The sequence below is a fragment of the Sturnira hondurensis genome, unplaced genomic scaffold (genome assembly GCF_014824575.4).
Source record: "Sturnira hondurensis isolate 20B ecotype Veracruz unplaced genomic scaffold, ASM1482457v3 Scaffold0016663, whole genome shotgun sequence".
In the NCBI taxonomy this organism is placed as follows: Eukaryota; Metazoa; Chordata; class Mammalia; order Chiroptera; family Phyllostomidae; genus Sturnira; species Sturnira hondurensis.
In genome coordinates, this window is record NW_028089294.1 from 12,688,709 (window position 1) to 12,710,780 (window position 22,072).

General features: G+C 39.9%; 1 protein-coding gene across 1 annotated transcript in view; it reads right to left on the bottom strand.

Moving 5' to 3' along the window:
* Positions 1–22,072, bottom strand: part of LCLAT1 (lysocardiolipin acyltransferase 1) — a 150,818-nt gene that overhangs the window by 66,911 nt on the left and 61,835 nt on the right. Inside the window, exon 3 of the mRNA XM_037066642.1 lies at positions 17,276–17,474. Within this exon, the coding sequence (XP_036922537.1) occupies positions 17,276–17,474 (199 nt within the window). The remainder of the gene's footprint in view (positions 1–17,275; positions 17,475–22,072) is intronic.

Genomic DNA, 22,072 nt, shown 5'->3' on the forward strand with positions numbered 1-22,072 from the left:
ACAATACCATTTATTGAAAAGACCCAGAGATTATTAATTTAAGTAAGACATTACACTGCACTGTAGGTGAAAACAGTGTGGTAAAGAAGTCAAACAATACAGAAGTGTACCAACTAAAACACAGAAATACTCTCTTATCTCCCTGTCTTTCAGCGCTAACACATCACTATCACCTCTCTTTTGTAATCCTGGTTAACAACCTGATGTGAATGGTTCCATATTTCAAAATCCATTACACACATGATTGGCGTTTTTTAAAAACAACGAATCGTACCATTACACTGTTCTATTATTTGCTTTTTTCCATTTAACATGTCTATAAATATAGATCTATTTTTTAATATCTGAGCTGTATTCTCTGAGAGTGCTTCTCACACTAGTTGTTTTAAATTTCCAAACTGACAGTCCTGCAAACTACAGTAAATCATCAGAAAGATGACGACACATGAAGTTGTGAGAACGTCACAATACTGCAGAAGTTTCCAGCCACTCTGGTTCCGTACGAACGGTGGACTTGTAACGCTTTGCTCACTGGCGCTGTTACATCAATGACGTTTGAAGAAGCCCTGTCCCACGGCACAGCTACAGAATGACCTCATATCCAATTATTATCTGCAATATACCCCATCTGAGAGTCTGGCTTTATCGAAAAAGTTTACTCCCTTCATTTTACTAGAACTGTTTTTTTCTTTTTCTTTTACTGACGTTCTTTGTTTCCTATTTGTTAGACTTCTTTATGGTTTTTGCCCACCTTTCTCCACTTGTCTCCCCTTCTGTTTTTCGTTCAAGTGACATTGCCTTTACCCCCTTCCTTTGTTCTGTGATGCAGAGGTCAGCAAAGCACAGACCAACTCCTGCACATTATCTACTCAGTATCTTTGGCCCACAAATTAAGAAGAATATTGTGAACTATGTGAAAGTTATGTGAAATCAAGTTTTATTGCTCATAGACAAAGTCTGATGAAAACCTAGCCACACTCATTTGCATATGTGTATCACCTACACCGGCTTCCATGCTGCGGTGGCAGAGGGGACAGGCGCAAGGGGACAGCACTGCCTGCGAAGACCCAGCTAGTTACCACCGAAAAGTCCGCCAACCCCAAACAAAGATGTATGCTTTCCTCTCATCCCTCTTCCAAGATTTATAGAAATATCCAATACTTCCTCAAAGTTGCTGCTGCTATTATTACTAACACATTCCTTATGCTTCGCAGAAAGATCTTTAACTAGTTAGACTCAACCCTAAGCTTGCTGGCTTCTTTGCTTATCGCGTTTCTTGTATCCCATGCTCTCCTGTGAGTCCTCCTGAAGGAGCCTCTCAAAAATGTTTGTCTCTGCATTTCCAAAATGTATTGGTTCTCACTCGTGGAGGCCACTAGAGCTAAAAACAGAATCAGAGATTCCAAGTCTTCCCCCCCAGGATTTCAAAGCTATTTTCCCAGTTTCCTCTCATCTAATACGGCTCATAGAAGACGTCTGACATGAGACTGATTCATGTAGATAACCTAATTCCTTCCCTCGGGAAGCTTTAATGGTGCCTGGTTTTAGGGAGCTGCACGAGCCTGAGTGTGGGTGTGGAACTTCCTCATCAGTTCTGTCTGTTCAGCAGTGGGCATGCTGTTCCCACCCGAGTCTTTAACACTGGGGGTATTCCTCCCAGTCTTCAATATAGTTTTCTCCCCTTCATTCTCCCAGCCTTTCTGTCTGGAGCTTTCGTTAGTTAGTTACATGTCAAACTTCTGGATCTGTTCTCTCATATTTCCCATCTCCTTTCACTTTACAACATGTCCAGGGAAAATCCCTTGGCCTGACTGGCCCACCCACTAATCTGGTCCTTGGTTGAGTATGGCCTACCTACTGAGATTATTTCGGCAATCGTGTCCTCAGTTTTCAAGATTTACAACTGGTTCTCTTTCACAGCAGCCAGAATTTATGAATAAATAATAATGAAAGTTATGACAAATGCAACAGTAATAATTTTAATTAAAATGTTTATTGAATGATTACTATGTGTCTAGTACTGTGCTAAGCATATTTCTTTAATTCAACTGGTTCTCAAGACAACCTTATGAATCAGGTAAAATTATCATCCCTGTTTTATGGATGAGGAAACCAAGGCACACTGAGATTCAAAGAACGAGCAGGTAGCGAAACCAGGTTTCACATGCAGGCAGCCTGGCTCCAAGGCTGATGTTTTTAAGTGGTGTACTGAACATGCTCTCTGCGATAGATACTTGCTCCGAGGGCATTTACTAGTTAAACATAATTTAGATTCTCCTCAGAGAACTAGCTATTCCTCAGAGGCTAGACTTTGCATTTTTTAGTACTAGGCTATCTTTAAAGTGGTGCATTTTCCTAAAACGTTAGTTCTGAACTGTCTTCGCGTCTGTAAAGGATGTTCTACACGGAACAGTCCTGGCAGGCAGAACGTCTCCCCAGTCCAGGAGCGGACGTCCCTTGCTCCCCTGCGGGAGGGGCCGAGGCAACCCCTGTGCGGGGCACCATCCAACTCCGCCGCTGCTCTGGTCCGTGGGCCTCAGAGATCTCAGAGATCTCAGAAAGGGCGGCACGATGGCTGCATCTGTCAGCCTCTGGGGCCTCCCCTTTGGCAACATGACGGTCCTTCCCCTTCGTGCCTCCGCCTTGTCACGTTCCTTATACACCCTCGTGCTTTGGAATTGTTGACTGCTTTTAGCTTACACATTTTTCTCCCTTTCATAAAAGTCACTGGAACACCTTGTGAGGTTCCCCCCATTTCACTGCCATCAAAGCACATTTTATTCTTGTGACATTTATTTCATATGTCTGTGAACTGATAAATGACAGTGTAAGTGATCGTGTCATCTGAAACCAGGTTGTGTAACTTGTCGCTTTCATACTTTTCCATCGGCGGACGTTCCGTTTATCACCTCGATTTCTCAGACAAGGGCTGGGCACCTGGCAGGCTGACAGAGACAGACTGTGCACGTGCTGGCGTGGTACTGCTACCACCGTCTTCTTTCTGAAGCCCCACGGACGTTATCGGCACTGCCGTCTCACAGCAGACAGGAGCAATCCCTGAGTGAATGCTCCTGCTCAAATCTATTCTGTCATTTTAGACCCTGGTTCGCCTTGGCTTTAATTCTCTCTTATCAAGTCCTAGAGGTGGCCGTAGAAAAAAGGCAAACCTATCTACTTGAGTATATTTCTAACATTCATTCTTTCTCAATAAAAAGTAAACTATTTTTATCCTTTTTCATTATTGTGGTGACAGATGTAGTTAAGGGAATCATAAAAATATCTGCACTACTTACCTAATATTATACAAGCTGAACTTCAAGGACAGATTAACCTGATTTATCACTGTTGTCCACACAAATTAATTCATTGTCGTATCTACTGTACTATGGGACTATGAATACAACCACAGAAACAAAATGCAATGTGGAAGACACAGACAAGCAGTTCTCGTCGATGTATTTTCAATCCTGAACACTGGGTGTGGATGAAACCAAGGAAACACTATACTCAGGCCTCTACTAAAGGAGAACGAGTGATAACATTAACAGATACAAATTTTATATAAACTTGTATCACAACAGTCATGATAAAACACTGTATTTACTGAGTATATACAACAGTAATCATACAAATAGCCCTGACTGGTGTGGCTCCGTGGGTTGGGCATTGTCCTGCAAACCAAAGCATCACAGGTTCAGTTCCCAGTTGGGGCACATGCCTCGGTCACGGGCCAAGTCCTCAGCTGGGAGCACGTGAGAGGCTACTTGATCATTGTTTCCTTCCCACATCCATTTTTTTTCCCCTCTTTCTCCCTCCGTTCCCCTTGATCTAAAAATAAATAAACTTTTAAAAAATAGTTACATAAATAAATCTAGAATAAGTAATGACATTTCTCAGAATGTCAACCTCTGCCAGAGAACTAAATGCTATACAAAGTCGGGGAGTTCTATCTTTTCTGAACTCTATTCTAAATTAAGCAACGTGCTCTACGCCCTTCTCCTAAGATGATTAACTTCCACAAAGGCTCTGGCTTTCAAACACATTTCGAGGAGGCAGACAATCAATTTAGTTAACTCTTCCCACAGCAGCCCTGTACAGGACGCCTTCCGTCATTAGGTTTCAGATGTGTCTGTGCTGAGAATGCAAGACAGAAATTGAAGTGTAAAATATGAGCAGGCAATTAGTAATATCGTAAAGTAAACTTAATTCTAAATGTAACTTCAAATTTGAAAAGCCAAAGAATTGAGAAAAATGGCTAAAACCACCCTTAAAGCAAACATCACTACACTCCAAGAGATTCTACCATCTACAGGTACATACGGCAAAGTCCTGCTTCACATTGAAGAAATACCTATTTATTGGTGGGTTCTGGTTGACGAGATGAGGCCTCTTGGTTGTGATCACAGTTTGGAGGTTCACATTATTGGGGGACCAAAACTGATCTCTCATCCCATGTGAGATTTGCCGGGGAATCACTTCCTGAGGCACTGCCAGCTGAGATACCTCTGTCCCTGCTGTGAAACTGACTCCTAAATTAGTTGCATTACCGCCTCTGTGACCTCTATATCCCGAGAGGGTTGAGGTCAACTAGCAGGTGGTAAGCGATGTCCACATACCTAATTCCTACACCTTGGAACACGTCACAAGGCAAACCACTAAATTTAAGATACAGACATTATGCTGGTAGGTCCAATGTAACCACAATGGTCCTTAAATGTGGAAGAGGGAGGCAGAGAAAGACTCACTGTCAGAGTGAGATAATGTGAGAAAGACTCAACTAGTCCTCGCTGGTTTTTAAGATGGAGGAGGGGAGCCAAGAGGCAAAGAACGTGGGCATCCATCTGAAGCCCGGAAAGTCAAGGAAACGGATTCTATTAATACACAGAGAAAGAATCCAGTCCTGCCCACGCCCTGGTTTTAGCCCAGTGAGACCCGCTTCAGAGTTCTGGCTCCAGCACAGTGAGACAGTAAATATGTGTTACTGCAACCACTCCATTCACGGTACAAGCAGTAAGAGGAGAGCGACACAGAGCACAATCACAGCCCAGATCTTCGTTCCCAGCACAGTTTTTTTCTAGCAGTTGGTGTTGCTTTAATTATTGCTTTTGGGTTTTTTTTGTTTCAATATTCCAAAACTTTAATTTGCATTGTATTAGTTAACATAGTAATTTTTACTTTTGTTTATTTTAAATTTTCGCCTGACATACAACATCAGTTTCAGATGTCCAACACAGTGATTAGGCATTTATATTATTTACGAAGTGATCACCCAATAAGCCCAGCACCCACACACGGTCACTACAATATTCCTGACTAGACTCCCGATGCTGTAGTTAACTGCCCATGTGTACTCCCCAATCCCTGAACCTTTTACACCCAACCCCTCAGCCCCTCCCACTTGGCAACCAACAGTTTGGTCTGTGTCTGAACTTGTTTCTGTATTGCCTGTTCATTTACTTCTTAGATTCCACATGTAAATGAAATCATATGGGATGTATCTTTCTCTGACTTATTTCACTTAGCATAATAGCCTCTACATCCATCCATGTTGTCTCAAATGGCAAGATTGCATTCTTTTTATGGCTCAGTAATGTGCCATTGTATAAACTCTTCTGTACCACCTCTTCCTTATCCATTCATCTATGGATGGACACGTAGGTTGCTTCCGTATCTTGGCTGCTGTAAATAACACTGCAATAAACATAGGGGTGCATATATCTTTTCAGTTAGTGTTTTGGATTTCTTTGGTTAACATCCAGCAGTGGAATTGGTGGGTCACGTGGTAGTGATTTTTTGAGAAATTCCATACTCTTCCCTAGTGGCTGCACCAATTTACAATCCCACCAACAGTGCCGGCGAGTTCCATTTTCTCCACAACCTCTCTAACACTCGTTTGTTGATATATTGATGATAGCCATTCTGACAAGAGTGAGGTGATACCTCATTGCGGTTTTAATTTGCATTTTCCTGATGACTAGGGATGCTGAGCATCTTTCTATATGTCTATTGGCCATCTGTAGGAGAAACATTTGTTCAGGTCCTCTGCCCATTTTTTAATCGAATTGTTTGTGTGGTGTTAAGTTGTAATATCCTTACTTGGGGGGGGGACACTAACGCCTTATAGGATGTATCATTGACAAATATCTTCTTCCACTCAGTAGGTCATCCTTTCATTTTGTTGGTGGTTTCCTCAGCTGTACAAAACCTTTCTAGTGTGATATAGTTCCATTTATTTATTTATTCTTTTGTTTCCCTTATCCAAGGAGACATATCCAAAAAACATTCTGAGACTGATGCCAAAGAATTTTCTTCTGGGAGTTTTATGGTTTCAGGTCTTACATTTAAGTCTTTAATCCATTTGAATTTATTCTGGTATATGGTGTAAGAAAGTGATCCAGTTTTCCCAACACCATGGTTTATTTCTGGGTTCTCTTTTCTGTTCCATTGATCTATGTGTCTATTTTTTGATGCCAGTACCACGCTGTTTTAATTACTATAGCCTTGTGGTATAGTTTGAAATCAGGTAGCATAATACTTCCAACTTTGTTATTCTTTCTCCAAATTGCTTTGGCTATTTAGGGTCTTTTGTGGTTCCACGTGAATTTAAAGATTATTTGTTCTAGTTCTGTGAAAAATGCCATGAAATCTATAGCTTGCTTTATGTAGCATAGACATTTTAACAATGCTAATTCTTTCTATCCATGAGCATGGTATATTCTTCAATTTATTTGTTTCTTCTTCCAATTCTTCAACATCTTAATATTTTCTGACTACAGGTCTTTGACCTCATTAGTTGAATTTATTCACAGGTATTTTACTCTTTTTGATGCAATTTTAAATGGGAGTGTTTCCTCAATTTCTCTTTCTGATAGCTTGTCATTGGAAAGCTCAGCTTTGGCACTGGCCTCTCACTGGCAGGCTGGATGGGAGGAAGGTTCAACGAGGGGACAATGGCCTCTGCCAGCAGTTCCGTCTGGGAGAAAGCTGCCCCTCCAGCCCTCGCCCTAAAGCTAGTAGGTTTAGTTCCTCCTCGTCTGTCCGTGGTTCTGAGTTGCTGCCCTGATGCTGGGGGTTAGAGTAAGTGAGTTTCTGAGCAGCTGAGTCCATATGCAACCTCTCAAAAGAACTGCCTAGGTCTCCAGAAGCTCTCCTCCTCCTCACTGAGACATAATCCCTGCTGGTTTTCACAGCCAGATGTTATAAGGAACCCTCTTCCCGACACTGGAGCCCTGGGCTGGGGAGCCTCATGTAGGGCTGGGACTCCTTGTTCCTCAGTGGGACCACCACAGCCAGGACATCCCTACTGATTCCTAACTGCTCCACCACGGCTGGGGGCCTGCCTGGTCCACTTCTCTGTCCCTCCTACCCACCTCAACATGGATTCTTCTTTATATCCTCAGTTACAGGACTTCTGTTCAGCTTGTTCTCATGTGGTTCTCACCGATGGGGGTTTATTGTCTAGTTGTAATTCTGACGTGGCCGTGACAGAAGGCCGGCCCAGCATTCAGCTAACTCGCCATCTTGACTGGAAGTCGCCCTCCTGCCGTTCTCTAAGGAAAGGAACCAGGGTTCCTTAGAGAAATGCTGAGCCTGGGGTGGGGACAGGGAAAACACTCGGGTCTCGCACCAAGAGAAAACGGGAAGTGGTTCAAAGAAAAAAAAAGATGGGGCCCCAAGGGACACAAGAGCCAACTTGCAAGGACTCCCAGTGGCCAAATCAGGAACATTTCAACAACCAAATAAATGGCAGTCCTGGATCACAACCCAATGAAAATTAATATTGACAAGTTTATATTGGCATAATTAATGGACTCAATCAACAAATGAGAAGGGACAAATCCTTACAGAATTGCAGATATGTTGACACTCCCCACTCCAGGAGGCACAGCTTAACTCTCACCCCCACCCAGCCCTTGTAGGTGGGGAGTCCCTGGTGAATAAAATACACAGGGGTGGGCAAAAGGGGGCTTATACTTGTGAGTACCAGAAACACAGAGTTTATCTTGGCATTAGTATTTATTAATTACTGTATTATGTATTTGCATTGCAACTGGAAACCTACTTGCACCCACCCCTGTATTCAGAACGGAGAACACAAAGCAACCTGCCAGGTGCCACTTTCACCAGGTGATCACTATTACTGTCACTCGGGACGAGTCACGCTGCTGCCAACCCCCCCACCCCCCTCGAGGTGAAGAGGGCGCTTCACCTCCTCTGTGGGGCTTTTCCCCAGCTCCGTCTAGTCACGAGAAAACACCACGCCAACTCACACTGAGAGACAGTCTACAAAGTGTCTACCCAATATCCTTAAAACACGCCCGAACAATGGCAGACGGCCACAGAACGGAGGAAGGCTCAGGACACATGGTAACGAAAAGACATACAGGATCCTCAGCTGGACCCTGAAACAGACAAGGGACATCAGTGGAAACACGGGTGAAACCTGAGCCAAGCCTGGAGTCCAGTTAGTCGTTGCACAGCCATGTTCATCTCTCATTCAACACAAGTCCCACCACCATGTGAGAGGTCAAGATGAGGGGAAGCAAACAGGAATTTTTCTATACTATTTTTGCAAGTTTTCTGTGGGTCTAAAATTATTCCATATAATGTTTAAGAGCACCTATTTGTTGATGCAAACCTCTGCTTGATTAGAAAATACATGAGTAATGAACACTTTACATTCTAAAATCAAAGACCTAAATATTCTTACTTAGGATTTACTTACTATACCATTTACTTGATTGTAACAGTTACAAGGTTATCCACAGTCATAAGGTGTAGTTTTGGCACTATTTTTATTGAGGAAGAACACTTTAAGTTCTCGCCCGCATGGTATGTCCCCGCCAGGTATCTGTCACACAAGTGTGTAGCACTCAGATATACCTGCTTTAAGCACACAGAAAATATTTTCTATAAGATTTACAATAAGCCACATAGGCTTTTAAAACTCCCCTCAAAATAATGTGTGTAATGGATACAAGGTCAGCTTTCTCTGGTACGCTACGCTGCTTCCTCTTTGCAAATGCCATCGCCACTCAGCGGTCCCTTCCCGTAGCCACAAGACAACCGGAGGCACTGGAGGCAAACGGTCGGTTGAAGTTAGGGTGAAAACACAAACTATGAGGTACATTGGGTCCATCTCTCCTATCTTTTTACTATTATCATAAATACCCTTTTCAAAGTTGGCNCTGCTTTAAGCACACAGAAAATATTTTCTATAAGATTTACAATAAGCCACATAGGCTTTTAAAACTCCCCTCAAAATAATGTGTGTAACAGATACAAGGTCAGCTTTCTCTGGTACGCTACGCTGCTTCCTCTTTGCAAATGCCATCGCCACTCAGCGGTCCCTTCCCGTAGCCACAAGACAACCGGAGGCAAACGGTCGGTTGAAGTTAGGGTGAAAACACAAACTATGAGGTACATTGGGTCCATCTCTCCTATCTTTTTACTATTATCATAAATACCCTTTTCAAAGTTGGCTCGAACTGATCATTGTAAGATTTATTCTATTTTATTTGTACTTCTCTACTCAATGAAAAGTATACATAAAGCCCTGAAGCTACCTCTGAATTCTTTTACTGCTTTCTCCTAAAATCACCCTGCTATAAAAGCATTCCTTTTAGGTAATTTTTAGAATCTACTTATTAATTTAAGCCAAGGAATTCCTTCATTGACAGCAGACCTGAGGGCATGGAAAGGCCTGGGGTCAAAACGGGTCTCACAGCTCACATCTGGAATGCCTAGCGGCCTGAAGCAATGCAAATCTGACTGCAGTATCCGAGCAGTACACACCGATGTGATATCCAACTTGGGACACCAATTGTATTAACTTCAGTAAGTGATTGATTGGATAGCTTTAAAACCCAGAGCCGTTTCTCTCAGCCAAAGAAACTGTCAACTTCCACACAGCTCAGGGCTTGAGATTTGTCAAGAAGTCAGCTAACACATTCAAAACAAAAGCTTCATTTAAATTACTTAGATCTCAAGGCAATCCTAAAAATTACTTGGTTCTCAACGAAATCCTAGAAAGAAGTGTAATCCTGGTATATTGCCTGACACATGATTTAGCTGAACTGAACCTTTGTTCCCAAAGGCGTTTCCACCCCCGAAGGAAAAATAAAAAATTGAAACTCATCTCAGTCAAGCAACTCTGGCAACTGAAACTGCAAAATCAACAGTTACAAGAACTTATTTTTCACCTAGCAGTAGACTTGCGAAGATGAAACTGATCTGTGCTATGTATCTGCAAATGCACAGAGGTGTGTATGGGATATCTAGCCATAGAACTAGAATGTGCTCAGTATACTCTACTGTATTTCACTCGAGAGTTTTCATTAAAATCTTGATTCATTAGCATTCCGAACAATTTACTGAGTGAGTAAATCAATCACTAGATACTTCTCTGTATAGACTGGTGAAATGGGGGGACACAAGTCACAGCAGGACACTTTTGGCTACAAGTAACGGATTCCATCTGAAAGTCACCTAAGCAATCTGGGTTTAAGTTTCTCACACAGAACGAAGCCTGGGCCCGAGGCTGGTTGGGACGCCAGGCTCTTGCATTCTACTCTGCCTTCCTCTGGGGCTCCAGGTGTTGCAGCAGCTCCCAGTACGATGTGCTCTTCTAACAACGTCCCAAAGCAGGAAAGGAGCGCATCGGCCCTTCAATCACCCTTTCCCCTTAGTACATTGCAACATCTGCGTCCTGACAGACTCGAGGAGACTAGCCAAGGGGGCTGAGAAGGCAGGATCAGGTATTTTCACCCTCAGTTTACAATGTATCCAAAATGCATTGCTACACTTAGCAAAACATTCAAATATGCTCGCTGTGGAGTCCTTCCAAAACGGCCCAGGCAGTTCTTAGTCTGGTGATGAGAATAGCTTACCCAATGTTAAGTGAGCAAACTGATCCACCTGGGCTGCACCAAAGACTGACGGGGGTGAAGTGGTACTGGTACTGAATCTTGTGGAAAGCTTTCTCCAATTTAGAAATGGATCGGTCTTATTTTTCTGAGTTGTGAAACAGAAGAGCAGCATACAATTTTGTGAACTAAAACAACAGGTCTACCAAAAGGACGGCGTCCAAGACTTCTGTGGCTTACAGATGGTTCTAGTCTTAGTGAAGGTTCACATTAAGTCGGGGGAGCTGCATGGAAGAGGGCGAGTTTTCCTTCTCACAGTAGACAAAGTCTGCTATTATTATAAACTGTAAATATCTCAGAGAAACATTCATTCTTTATGCTTAGTATACAATACATAACAAAATTAAGTGACTTCAATAAACTTAGTATTAAAACTGATTAACAATACCTTTAAATAAATACCTATGCCTTCCTTACGAACATTTACAAATACATTCATGAAATACAATTAAAACTGCAAATCTGACCACACAAAGTGGACTCCCTTTCCGATCGACATATGGTCCCCGTGTTGCACCAACTTCATGTTTAATAGCAACACGCACTATTGTCGTTTCCCTAAGTGCTCTGGCGAGGTACACAAATATGGACCGACTGGTGTTTTAGTCATGATCTTTAAAAAGAGAAATACTTATAAAACACCAAAGATGTTTAAATAAAATCCCAGCTATTCCTGTAAATCAAGTCTGACCAAAAATTTTTTAATGTGTTGGCACACAGATGATACTCTGGGAGACTGAATTTATGAAGAGCCTCCTACCCAGTTTCCAACATCCTGCTACCTGGAACAGTGCAGGACCTCGTGAACACACACACTGACAGAGGCTCTGGCTGCCTTTAACAAGCAGATTCACAGAGGGCCACCCGGGTACTTCAGACTTCGCCCTGACTCATTCCAAACACTCTGGATGTATTTCGCAACTGGTGATTTTCCTGGCTTTCACCATTACATTATTATGTTGCAGTTTTAGAACTGAGTTACAATTTACTTTGCTGGGGAGATTTTTTAGCTTAGTACGCGATGTGGACACTTTTGAAATCACAATCTCTTTAATTTTACCACATTATGCTTTCTAAAAGCCCCAAACTCCTCTGCTACTCCAGTGTGATTAATTAATGATCCAGAAAAACCCAAAAGCCACAAGCCGGGTGAGCACAAATGGCATATGCATTTCCTAGAACAAGCTCAACAGGCAAATGGACTTTTTATGACACCTTTGGGTTTAATCCTTCACTTCATTAGACTTTGCTAGGTGGTTACAAAGTTGTTTAAAAATAAGAATCTATGTGTATGCCACCAATGGAAACAGCTGATATCTAACCATAGGGCTTTTTTTTCCTTAAAATCTAATTGCATATCTCTTACCAAAGAGATACGCTATATCTCTTTGCCTCGTGGAGATCCGTGTAAGTTAACTTACCAAAACTCTTTGTAACTTGACCTGGAATCTAAACACTCTTAGTGATTTCTTTCCTAGCTTGCTATACAAGTGCGTTACTTTTATACTTTAAGAACAGAACTCTCAAATTCCCAACTCTCTCATCCATTCCCCAACCTGGTACTATAGACATAAAATACTATTTTTCTTTAGTTATTATATTCCAAATATCTGGTAAGCAGTCTTTTATTTAAAAATAATTATAAACAGCAATAGTGAATACTCCCTAAAGTCATGCTAAGTTGTCAACAAGCTAAGTCTAGCATAGTCCGAAGCCAGAGCTGTGACCACTAAGATGCATCTATTCTCCTCCCTTTCTTTCATTTCTTCCTGCAAATTCCAACTGTAATACTCTCACTGGCAAATGAACTTTGTTTGGGGTTGGTTTTTTGCTGCCTACGCTTTTGCCTTGCTCAGTTTACTTTGCACTGATTCACTGTAGAGACACTAAAATCTTTCTTCTCCAATCCAAAATCTGTTCTCATTAGTGGTTTGTTTTCATGAAATCCTATCAAATCTGCAAATATTTGAGAGCCTACAATATGTAAGACATTCAAAGATGTTTATAACTCATGTGAGAAAAGAAAATAGGCAAATGGAAAAGCTAAAAACGACATACTTGCACAGAAACACACGGTGAGAGAAGGGGCAGGTCTGCGATGATAAAGATGGCTGTGCCAGCGCACAGTGGGTGGAAATACAGGTGAGGGAGTCAAAGAGAATACGAGTCTGTGAGACACTGGGAAAATCAAAGGTCTCACATGGATCTCTACGAGGCAAAAGGTGGATGCTCCAAATGGAACTACAGAAATAAGAGGCAGTAAGTAATATCGTACTGGCATTCGCTTAATCCTCACAACCCTCCAGTAAGCAGCACTACTTTTTAAATTTTGAGATATAATCTGATATATAACATTGTTAATTTCAGGTGTGATAAAATGCTTCCATATACTATCAGGCAAAAGTAGGCTTATAGCTGTTTGTGTGAAAATAACATAAGGAGAAACTCTTTGTTTCACCTACTCACAACTGTAAAACGACTGTTGCCAATCCCAGGTGAGTGCACAGCAGTGATTTTCAACCATTTTCCTCTCATGGCAACACAAACCAGTTACTAAAATTCTTCAGCACACCAAAAATGTATTTTTTGCCATTATGACCAAAAAAAGGCATAATTTTGATTCATTTACACCTGACAAGTGCTGGCTAATGTCATTTTTTTAATTTGACAACCCAAGAGAAAAGAGGTCAGTCCCCTGGACTACAATGTCAGGTATTGCATGTTTTAAAAATTCTTGTGGCACACTGATCGAAAATCACTGATATGCAGTGAAATGATCACCACAATATGTCTAGTTCACATCTAACACCACAGTTACAAAATTTTTTATGATGAGAATTTTAGAATCTACTCTCTCAGTAATGTTCAAATATATATACACTACAGCATTATCAACTATTGTCACCATGCTGTACATTATTCCCATGATAGTTACTTTATTCCCAAAGAAGTTTGTCCTTTTGGAACACTTTCATCCATTTTACCCACCCCCCTAACCTCCAGCTTCTGGCAACCATCAATCTGTTCTCTGAATTTATGAGTTTGTTGTGTGTGTGTGTGCGTGTGTGTGTGTGTGTGTGTGTGTGTTAATTCCACATCTAAGTGAGATCAAACATGTATGTCTTTATTTGATTTACCTAACGCCCTCAATGTCCACCCATGTTGTCACAAGTGGCTGAGTTTCCTTATCTGTTATAGCTAAGTATTCCCTTTTGTGGGTGTGTATGTGTATATACCACTTTTATCTATCAAATCACCTACTGAGTGGCAATTAGGTTGTTGCCATGTCTTGGCTATTGTACACAATGCTGCAAAGAATAAGGTGGTACAAAAATCTTTTTGTGTTACCTAGAAGTGGAATTTGCTGGATCAAATGCCAATTCTATTTTTAATACTTAAAAAAATTTCTTCCATATTGTTTTCCATATGAGCTGCAAGTTAGGTTCTATCAATAGTGAATAAGGGTGAATCCCACTTAGTGAATCCCACTTCTCCACAGGCCTGCCATCACTTACTGTATTTTGCCACGTATTATGTACACTTTTTACTCAAATTTCTGAGGGATAAAGATACATATTATACATGGGCATAGTGATCACATACCATGGGTATAATAATCTGGTGTATAATGCACACCAAAACATGGGTGAATATTATACATGGCAAAATGCAGTATTAGTCCCCAAGTGTTTGAAAACAGCCATTCTGAAAGGTGTGAGGTGATATTTCGTGCTGTGGTTCTGATTTACATTTCCCTGACAATTAGTTATGCTGAGCATCTCCTCACCTGCCTGTTGGCTGTCCATATGTCTTCTATGGAACACTGTGTATTCAGATCCCCTGCCCATTTGGTCATCAGATTCTGCTTTTTGCTACTGAGTTATACTCATTCTTTATATTTTATGGACATTAACCTCTTATCACATACGATTTACAAATATTTTTTTCTCACTCTATAGGCCGCCCTTCCATTCTGTTGCCGGTTTTCCTTTGCTGTGCAGAAACGTTTTAGTTTGATGTACTTCCACTTATTTACGTTTGCTTATGGTGTCAGATCCAAAAACTCATCACCAATCCAATGTCAAGGTATTGTTCTCTTTTAGTAGTTTTATGGCTTCAGGTCTTACATTGAAGTCTTCAATCATTTATAGGCAATTTTTGTGTTTGGTATAAGAAAATGTGTTCAGTTTCATTACTTTGCATCTGACTGTCCACTTTTCCCAACACCATTTATTTAAGAGACTTTCATTTTCTCACTAACTAGTTTTAACTCCTTTGTCTACATAGGTTTATTTCTATACTATATATAGGTTTATACATAGGTTTATATCTGGCATCTCTACTCTGTTCTATTGATCTGTATGTCTGTTTTTATGCCAATACCACACTATTTTGATTGTGATAGCTTTGTAATACAGTTTGAAATCAGGACAAATTATACCCCTACCTTTGTTTTTCTTTCTCAAGATTGGTTTGTCTAGTCAGGATCTTATGTGTTCTTATACAAATTTTAGGACTGTTTATTTTTGTAAAAAAATTGCACTGGAACTTTGGTAAGAGATTTCACTGAATCTGTAGACTTCTTTTGATAGTCAGAACATTTTAACAATGTTAATTCTTCCAGTCCATCAACACACAACATCTTTCCATGTATGTATGTCTTCTTCAGTTTCTTTCATTAATATCTTAAAGTTTTCAGTGTATAGATCTTTCACCTCTTTGGTCAAATTTACTTCTAAGGTATTTTATTCTTTTTGATGACATTGTGAGTGAGATTGTTTTCTTAATTTCTCTTCCTGATAGTTCACTGTTAGTGTTCAGAAACACAACATATTTTTTAATATCAATTTTGCATCTTGTAGCTTCACTGAATTCACTTATTAGTTAGAAGTTTTTTGGTGGAGTATAGAATTTTCTATATATAATGCGATCTGCAACTAGTGAACAGTTCCACCGATTTTCCATTTGAATGCCTTTTGTTTGTTTTTTGGCTACCTGGTCTGGTGGAGACTTTTAATACTGGGTTGAATAAGAGTGACAAGAGTGGGCATCCTTGTCTTATTCCTGATCTTTCAAAAGCTTTCAGGTTTTTACCACTGAGCATGACGTTAGCTTCTCATATGGCTTTTATCACGCTGAGATACATTCCCCCTATATCCACATCATGGAGAGCTTTTATAGTAAACAGATGTTGAATATTGCCTAGTGTTTTTTCCGCATCTGCTGAGATGATCATATTTATCCCTCATTTTGTTAACATGGTATATCATATTGATTGATTTATGAAAACGGAACTATCCTTACATCCTAATTGATCATGGTGTCATTTTTTTTTCAAGTTGCTTGAATTGGAAGGAAATAATTAGAACTTTCATTATTTGCAGATGGCATAATACTGTATAGAGAGAACTTAAAAGCTTCCACCAGAAACTATTAGAATAAATTAATTCAATAAACCAGCAGGATATAAAATTAATATTCAGAAATCAGTTGCATTTTATACACCAATAACAAAATAGCAGAAACAGAAATTAAGAAAACAACCTCGTTTATAATTTATTCATCAAAAAGGAAAAAATATCTAGAAATAAATTTAACCAAGGAGGTAAAAAACTTGTAGTCGGAAAACTGTAAGACAGTGAAGAAAGAAACTGAGAAAGATAGAGATAAATGGAAGTATACACATATACAGTTCTCATGGATAAGAAGAATTACCATCATTAAAATGTCCGTACCACCAAAGCAATCTACAGATTCAGTACAATCACTATAAAAATACCAACGGCATTTTTCACCAACTAGAACAAATAATCCAAAAATTTATATGGAACCGCAAAAGACCCTGAATAGCCGATGCAATCTTGAGAAAGAAGAACAATGTTGGAGGTATCATGCTACCTGATTGCAAACTATACTACAAGGCTACAGTAATGAAAACAGCATGGCACCGGCATTCAAACAGACACATAGATCAACAGAACGGAATACAGAGCCCAGGAACAAATACACACCTAGACCATGAATTAATCTATGAAAAAAGGAAAAAATATTCAAAGGGGTAAAAACAGGCTCTCCAACAGATGGTAGTAGGAAAACTGGATCACGTTCTTACACCATATACAAGAATAAACTCTTATTCTCTCTTTCAACGTTAAATGTTTTAAAAAAGAGATTCAAATAAAATAATCTGTTATGATCCACTAAGTAAAAAATGAAACTGATGATTGTTTTTAGGCCAGTAAAGAAAAAATGGTAATGGCTCTTATACTTCAGTGGATTTTAATAAATTACTATTTTTTAAGTTGGTGTATCACATATAAAATGAATGAACTTAATTGCGAATAACCTACCAAATCCAGGGACACTTTTGAGACTGGCTTTGAGACACACTTTCTCCAGCCTGAGGTAGCTATACCTCATCAGACAGTTCCACAGGAACATCCAGTCCATTCTCGTCCGATGGTTCATGATAATGACACTTCTTTCTCCAGGAACAAACGCATCACCCGTTATAATCACTTTTACACCAAACATGGTCTCCAGCAATGCCTAGGGCAAAACAAAATAGGTACATAAGAAGTTAAAGTTATGATTTCCCGTATGTAACTAAGTCAGAAGCATAGTGTTTCCCATAAGTCTTCTATGATAAATCAGGAAAAAGAAGTTAATCTGGAAGAATGAGAATGTGAAGGCACCATTTCTATTTTGAGTTCTAATTTAAGTGCCCGGCAGTTTCCCAATTAAAAAGTGCTAACTTTCATTGAAATCCTGATGATACGATTTTAAAAAGAAAAAGATACGCTAAATTCCACTGTGATTTTTTTTAAGGGTAAATGGCTGAGGAAACAGAAAGTCAAAATTTTTATTTCATACCTCTACACTATGATCTTTTTAAAAACAAATGCACATCTGTTTACTTAAATAATATGTAAAGAATAAAAAATGTATTTGACTAGCCTTAGCACTTCCAGCAGTGCCTGGCACAGAAAATGCTCAAATATTTGCTGAATTCTTAAATTAACTGTTCTGATTAATACTACAAATAAAATATTTAAAAGAAAAGTATCTTACAGACTGAAGTTCTTGAAAGAAAAATAACAGATACTAAGAAAACGTGATTGCTGATTTCAATCCCCATTTAAATCTTCAAATAATTTTAAAGATCTGTTAATATTTACTAGTTAATAGTAAATATTAACTAGTAAATATTTACTAGTTAATATTTGACTTCACTATTAATGAAGAGAAAACTAGTCCAAGGCTGATTTAAAAAAAAAAGTAAATTACTATTTCCTTGGCAGTATCACGAAAACCTTGATCAAACTGTGGCAAATAACCTGCAGTAGAGTTCCACAATGGACCACAACACAACATAAGAAAATGAAGCACAGGCACCTACAACGATACTGGTAGCACACAAGCATCGTGCTGAGAAACAGAAGATGAGAAACAACACGTACAGTAAGCACCCACACACAAAACTCTGTAACTGAAATAGACAGTAGCTTAGATATTTCGGTAGGAACTCAGTGGGGAGTGAAATTATAAACATCAAGGAAATAACTGCCTTACGAGCCAGGCTGGCGGCTGCTTCTGGCGGCTGCTTCTGCCCGACAGCGAGGCGGCCTGCTGGAGGGCTGACAGTGTGCTATTTCCTGACCTGGTTGGTAGTTGTACTTTAAAACTGGATGTTAAAGTGTGCGTTGATGTTTTACTAACTTTTCGGTATGTTTGCTCTATTTCACACACAGGAAGCTATTTTTTAAAGAATATAATACAAAAGAAAAATAGGACTTCAACAACGTAAGAATAAATAGGCTCAAGAATAAAAGGTTAAAATGAATATTAGCTAAAGGAAAAAAGAAACGTGAAATGCTCTATGTCCAAAGCAGTGCGGAGTCAGAGTGTTAAGACACTAGCAGGTAAAAAGGGCTCGTTTGGGCTAACGCAGCCATGGATTCCCTGGAGGCCCCTGAAGCTACTTTCCCTTGGCTGAGAGTCACTTTGGGGCCTGGCTATTCAACCTGGCATTTATTAAGCCCTAAAGAATGGCCTCCGAGAGGTCAATAAACATGTACCCTTCTTGAGATTTTATACAGAATGTTGCTAGGCAAAATGCCTATAGTATTTAGCAGATTTCCAAAGGGGTCCACAAACACTCAAGTAATTATAAGCGCTACGCCAAAGTCTCTGGGAAGGGACATCCCTACGTGGAAGACTTCACGATGGAGAGAATGGCGGCAGAGACCACTGCAGTGAGACGTAGCTCTCTCTTCACACTTCCTGAGCACAAAGGATCATCAACCACCAAAATGAGTCACTCCACTTTATGTCTTAGCCAACAGGGTATGCGTGACTTCACCACCCCAGGTTACTGTATTTTGCCCTGTGTATTTGCTGTGTTACTGTATTTTGCCGCACTATATAATGCGTTCCAGTATATAGTGCTAACCCGTCCGTGTTTTAGGCTCAAACGTTCAGGAAAAAAATCTTCTCTTTTAGTTGTCTAATTCAATTTTTTACTTATTTATATTTAGAAAAAAAAATTATATTCCAGGGTATTGGCTTGTATATAGATATGGCTATTGCTTTCTAGAGTTACAATTTTAACACATAAGCATAACTAAAAGAACTAAAAATATTTATATAGATATGGAATTAGTACTACCCATGCATCCTTATTTTTCATTAAAAAATTTGGGCAAAAAAGTGTACATTATACACAGTAAAATACAGTAACTTGCATCAACTCCACTCTACTTTACAAATATGATATACTTTTCAGATTTGCAGGGAAGTGAAATGCAGGATACCCTTTCCATAGCTGGTAGAAAGAGGGAGTTGAATATTAGTTGTGGCCTACATAAGCCCAAAACCTCAACTCTAACCTTTTATGTGCAATTTCTAATACATGTTTCCTATGGATACCCCAAAACAATCATTTGCTTTCCATTAAGAAAACGTCAAAATGAAAAAATCCCAGACTGTTTTTCCAGGAGCATATCATATGACATTTTCTCCCTTACCATCTAGCTCTCTATCAGAATGTGCCTGCAAGTTATATATAACCTTTTGGGCAGCACAGATCTCAAGCTCACAATAATTATTTTTAATACCAGACAAGACATATCTAGTCAACATTATTTACAGCTCCTGCAAGGCAGAAGTGCAAATGTACCACACAGAGATAAATTGTGATGTCTACAAAAAAACTCCAGGATTCAAATAATCCAGAACAAAAGCTAGAAAATGGACGCTATCCTCATATTCCTCATATTTGTAGCATTTCTAATATAGAAGCTACTCTCGGCAGTAAGAAACTAACCTTATAAAATTTTATAATGCTTTATTTCTTCTGCTGAACTAAGAGCTACTCCGTCATAACTTTAACCAAATTGGACAAATATTTCTGCTAGAATTAGAAGTACAAAGGCAATTTCTGAGGAGCCTTTATAAACCACGATTTACTACCTCCAAGAGTTCCACCAGATAAGAAAACAGTAAAAGGAAAGGTCCCCCTTAAGATCAGAGAATGGGTTTTTCCACCCTGCCCTGGGCGCTCACTTATTGTTTCAACAAATCTGCCTAAATCTGAGGTAAAAACAACTAGGTTCCTCATCTGCTTGTCTTTCCAGATTCGGCTGCAGCCTGGCTCCTCAAAACCTTAGCTTTTTAAGGCCTTGCAATCCCAAGTCACCCATCAAACACCGAGCACCCCCTTTCTGAAGAGAAGCAGGCCAGACAGAAATGCTGTGCATTAGCCTGTGTCTGTGGGACACCCGTTTCTTCTAGGACTGGACTGAGGCCAGCAGGCTGCAAAAGAGACTCACATTCTAGGTGGGGAGTCAGAAAATGACCTCTAAACTCCTAAGTCATGATTTCTGACGAAGGGACAGAACTCTAAGTCATTTTCACAATCACAGGTAATGAATTAACTAACACTGAACTGTTGAACAGCCTCAGTTTTGAACAGCAAAAACTGCTCTGGACACACACAAGGTTGCACCCTGTTAGTCTCGTGTTGAACAGAGCTCTCCGAAAATGAAATAAAAAGAGATACACACGCCCCATTGTAGAAGGCACCCCCCATTGTAGAAACATTCCAAGAGAGACCCTAAGGTTCACTCCACACACTGTTTTAGAAAGGGTTCTTGCACACACAGGTAGGTCAGGCTCAATGACTTCTAAGTTTCCTCTAAGATGCTAAAAGATTTTACTGTGGTACTTCATTGAATACAGAAAATGTGTTCTTTGAAAATAGTACAGCAAGAAAAATCTTGCCAATGAAATCATTTAAATGCATAAAAGCTTATAAAAGCGACCATTTTGTGATTATTTCTGTGAAAAACAGTCTAAGTGCATTTACCCTAATTTATCTAGTGAAAATGGTTTTTAATGCTTTGAGATTGGTTAAAATGAAGCACATCTACTACAGGGGAACAATGATTAAATTCCTTCTAAATTAAAAAAAAAGACCTGTTTGCCTCAAAACAAAAACTCCTCAGGACCTTATAAAAGTATGAAATAGAGCCCTGGTTGGGGTAGCTCAGTGGATTGAGCTCAGGCCTGCAAACAAAAGGATCACAGTTCAATTCCTAGTCAGGGCACATGCCTGGGTTGCAGACCAGTTCCCAGCAGGGGGTGCACGAGAGGCAACCATACAGTGATATTTCTCTCCCTCTCTTCTTCCCTTCCCCTCTAAAGATAAACAAAATCTTTTTTTTCAAGTATGAAATACACAGTCACAAAAGACAGCCTGACAGTTTTGCTCCGTTTCTTTGAACAGAGATGTTCACTATCTCAAATCTCTAACATCAGTTTTCTGTAACTGAGCCATCGGTTTGACGGTGATAAATTTCTTAACTGACTCTCCGCCTGTTAAAAGTAAGGTGCTGAGTTCAACAGCCAGGTAATAGAAGTTTTGCAAATACATACCAATACAGTACTATGATGGTGGTTGAATCTTGCCTACGTGTCAAGTTCTCACATCAGTGACAAGGCAGAAGTGAGGGACAGATGGAATTACCTGTGAAAATCTACAGGGAGGCGCCTCCCAAGAAACCAGCACACTACCGATGAGTCCAGCTCGGCCAGCTCTGAATGTTGGACCCGCTTTCTGCAGCTGACCACGAGGATGAAGGGATTGG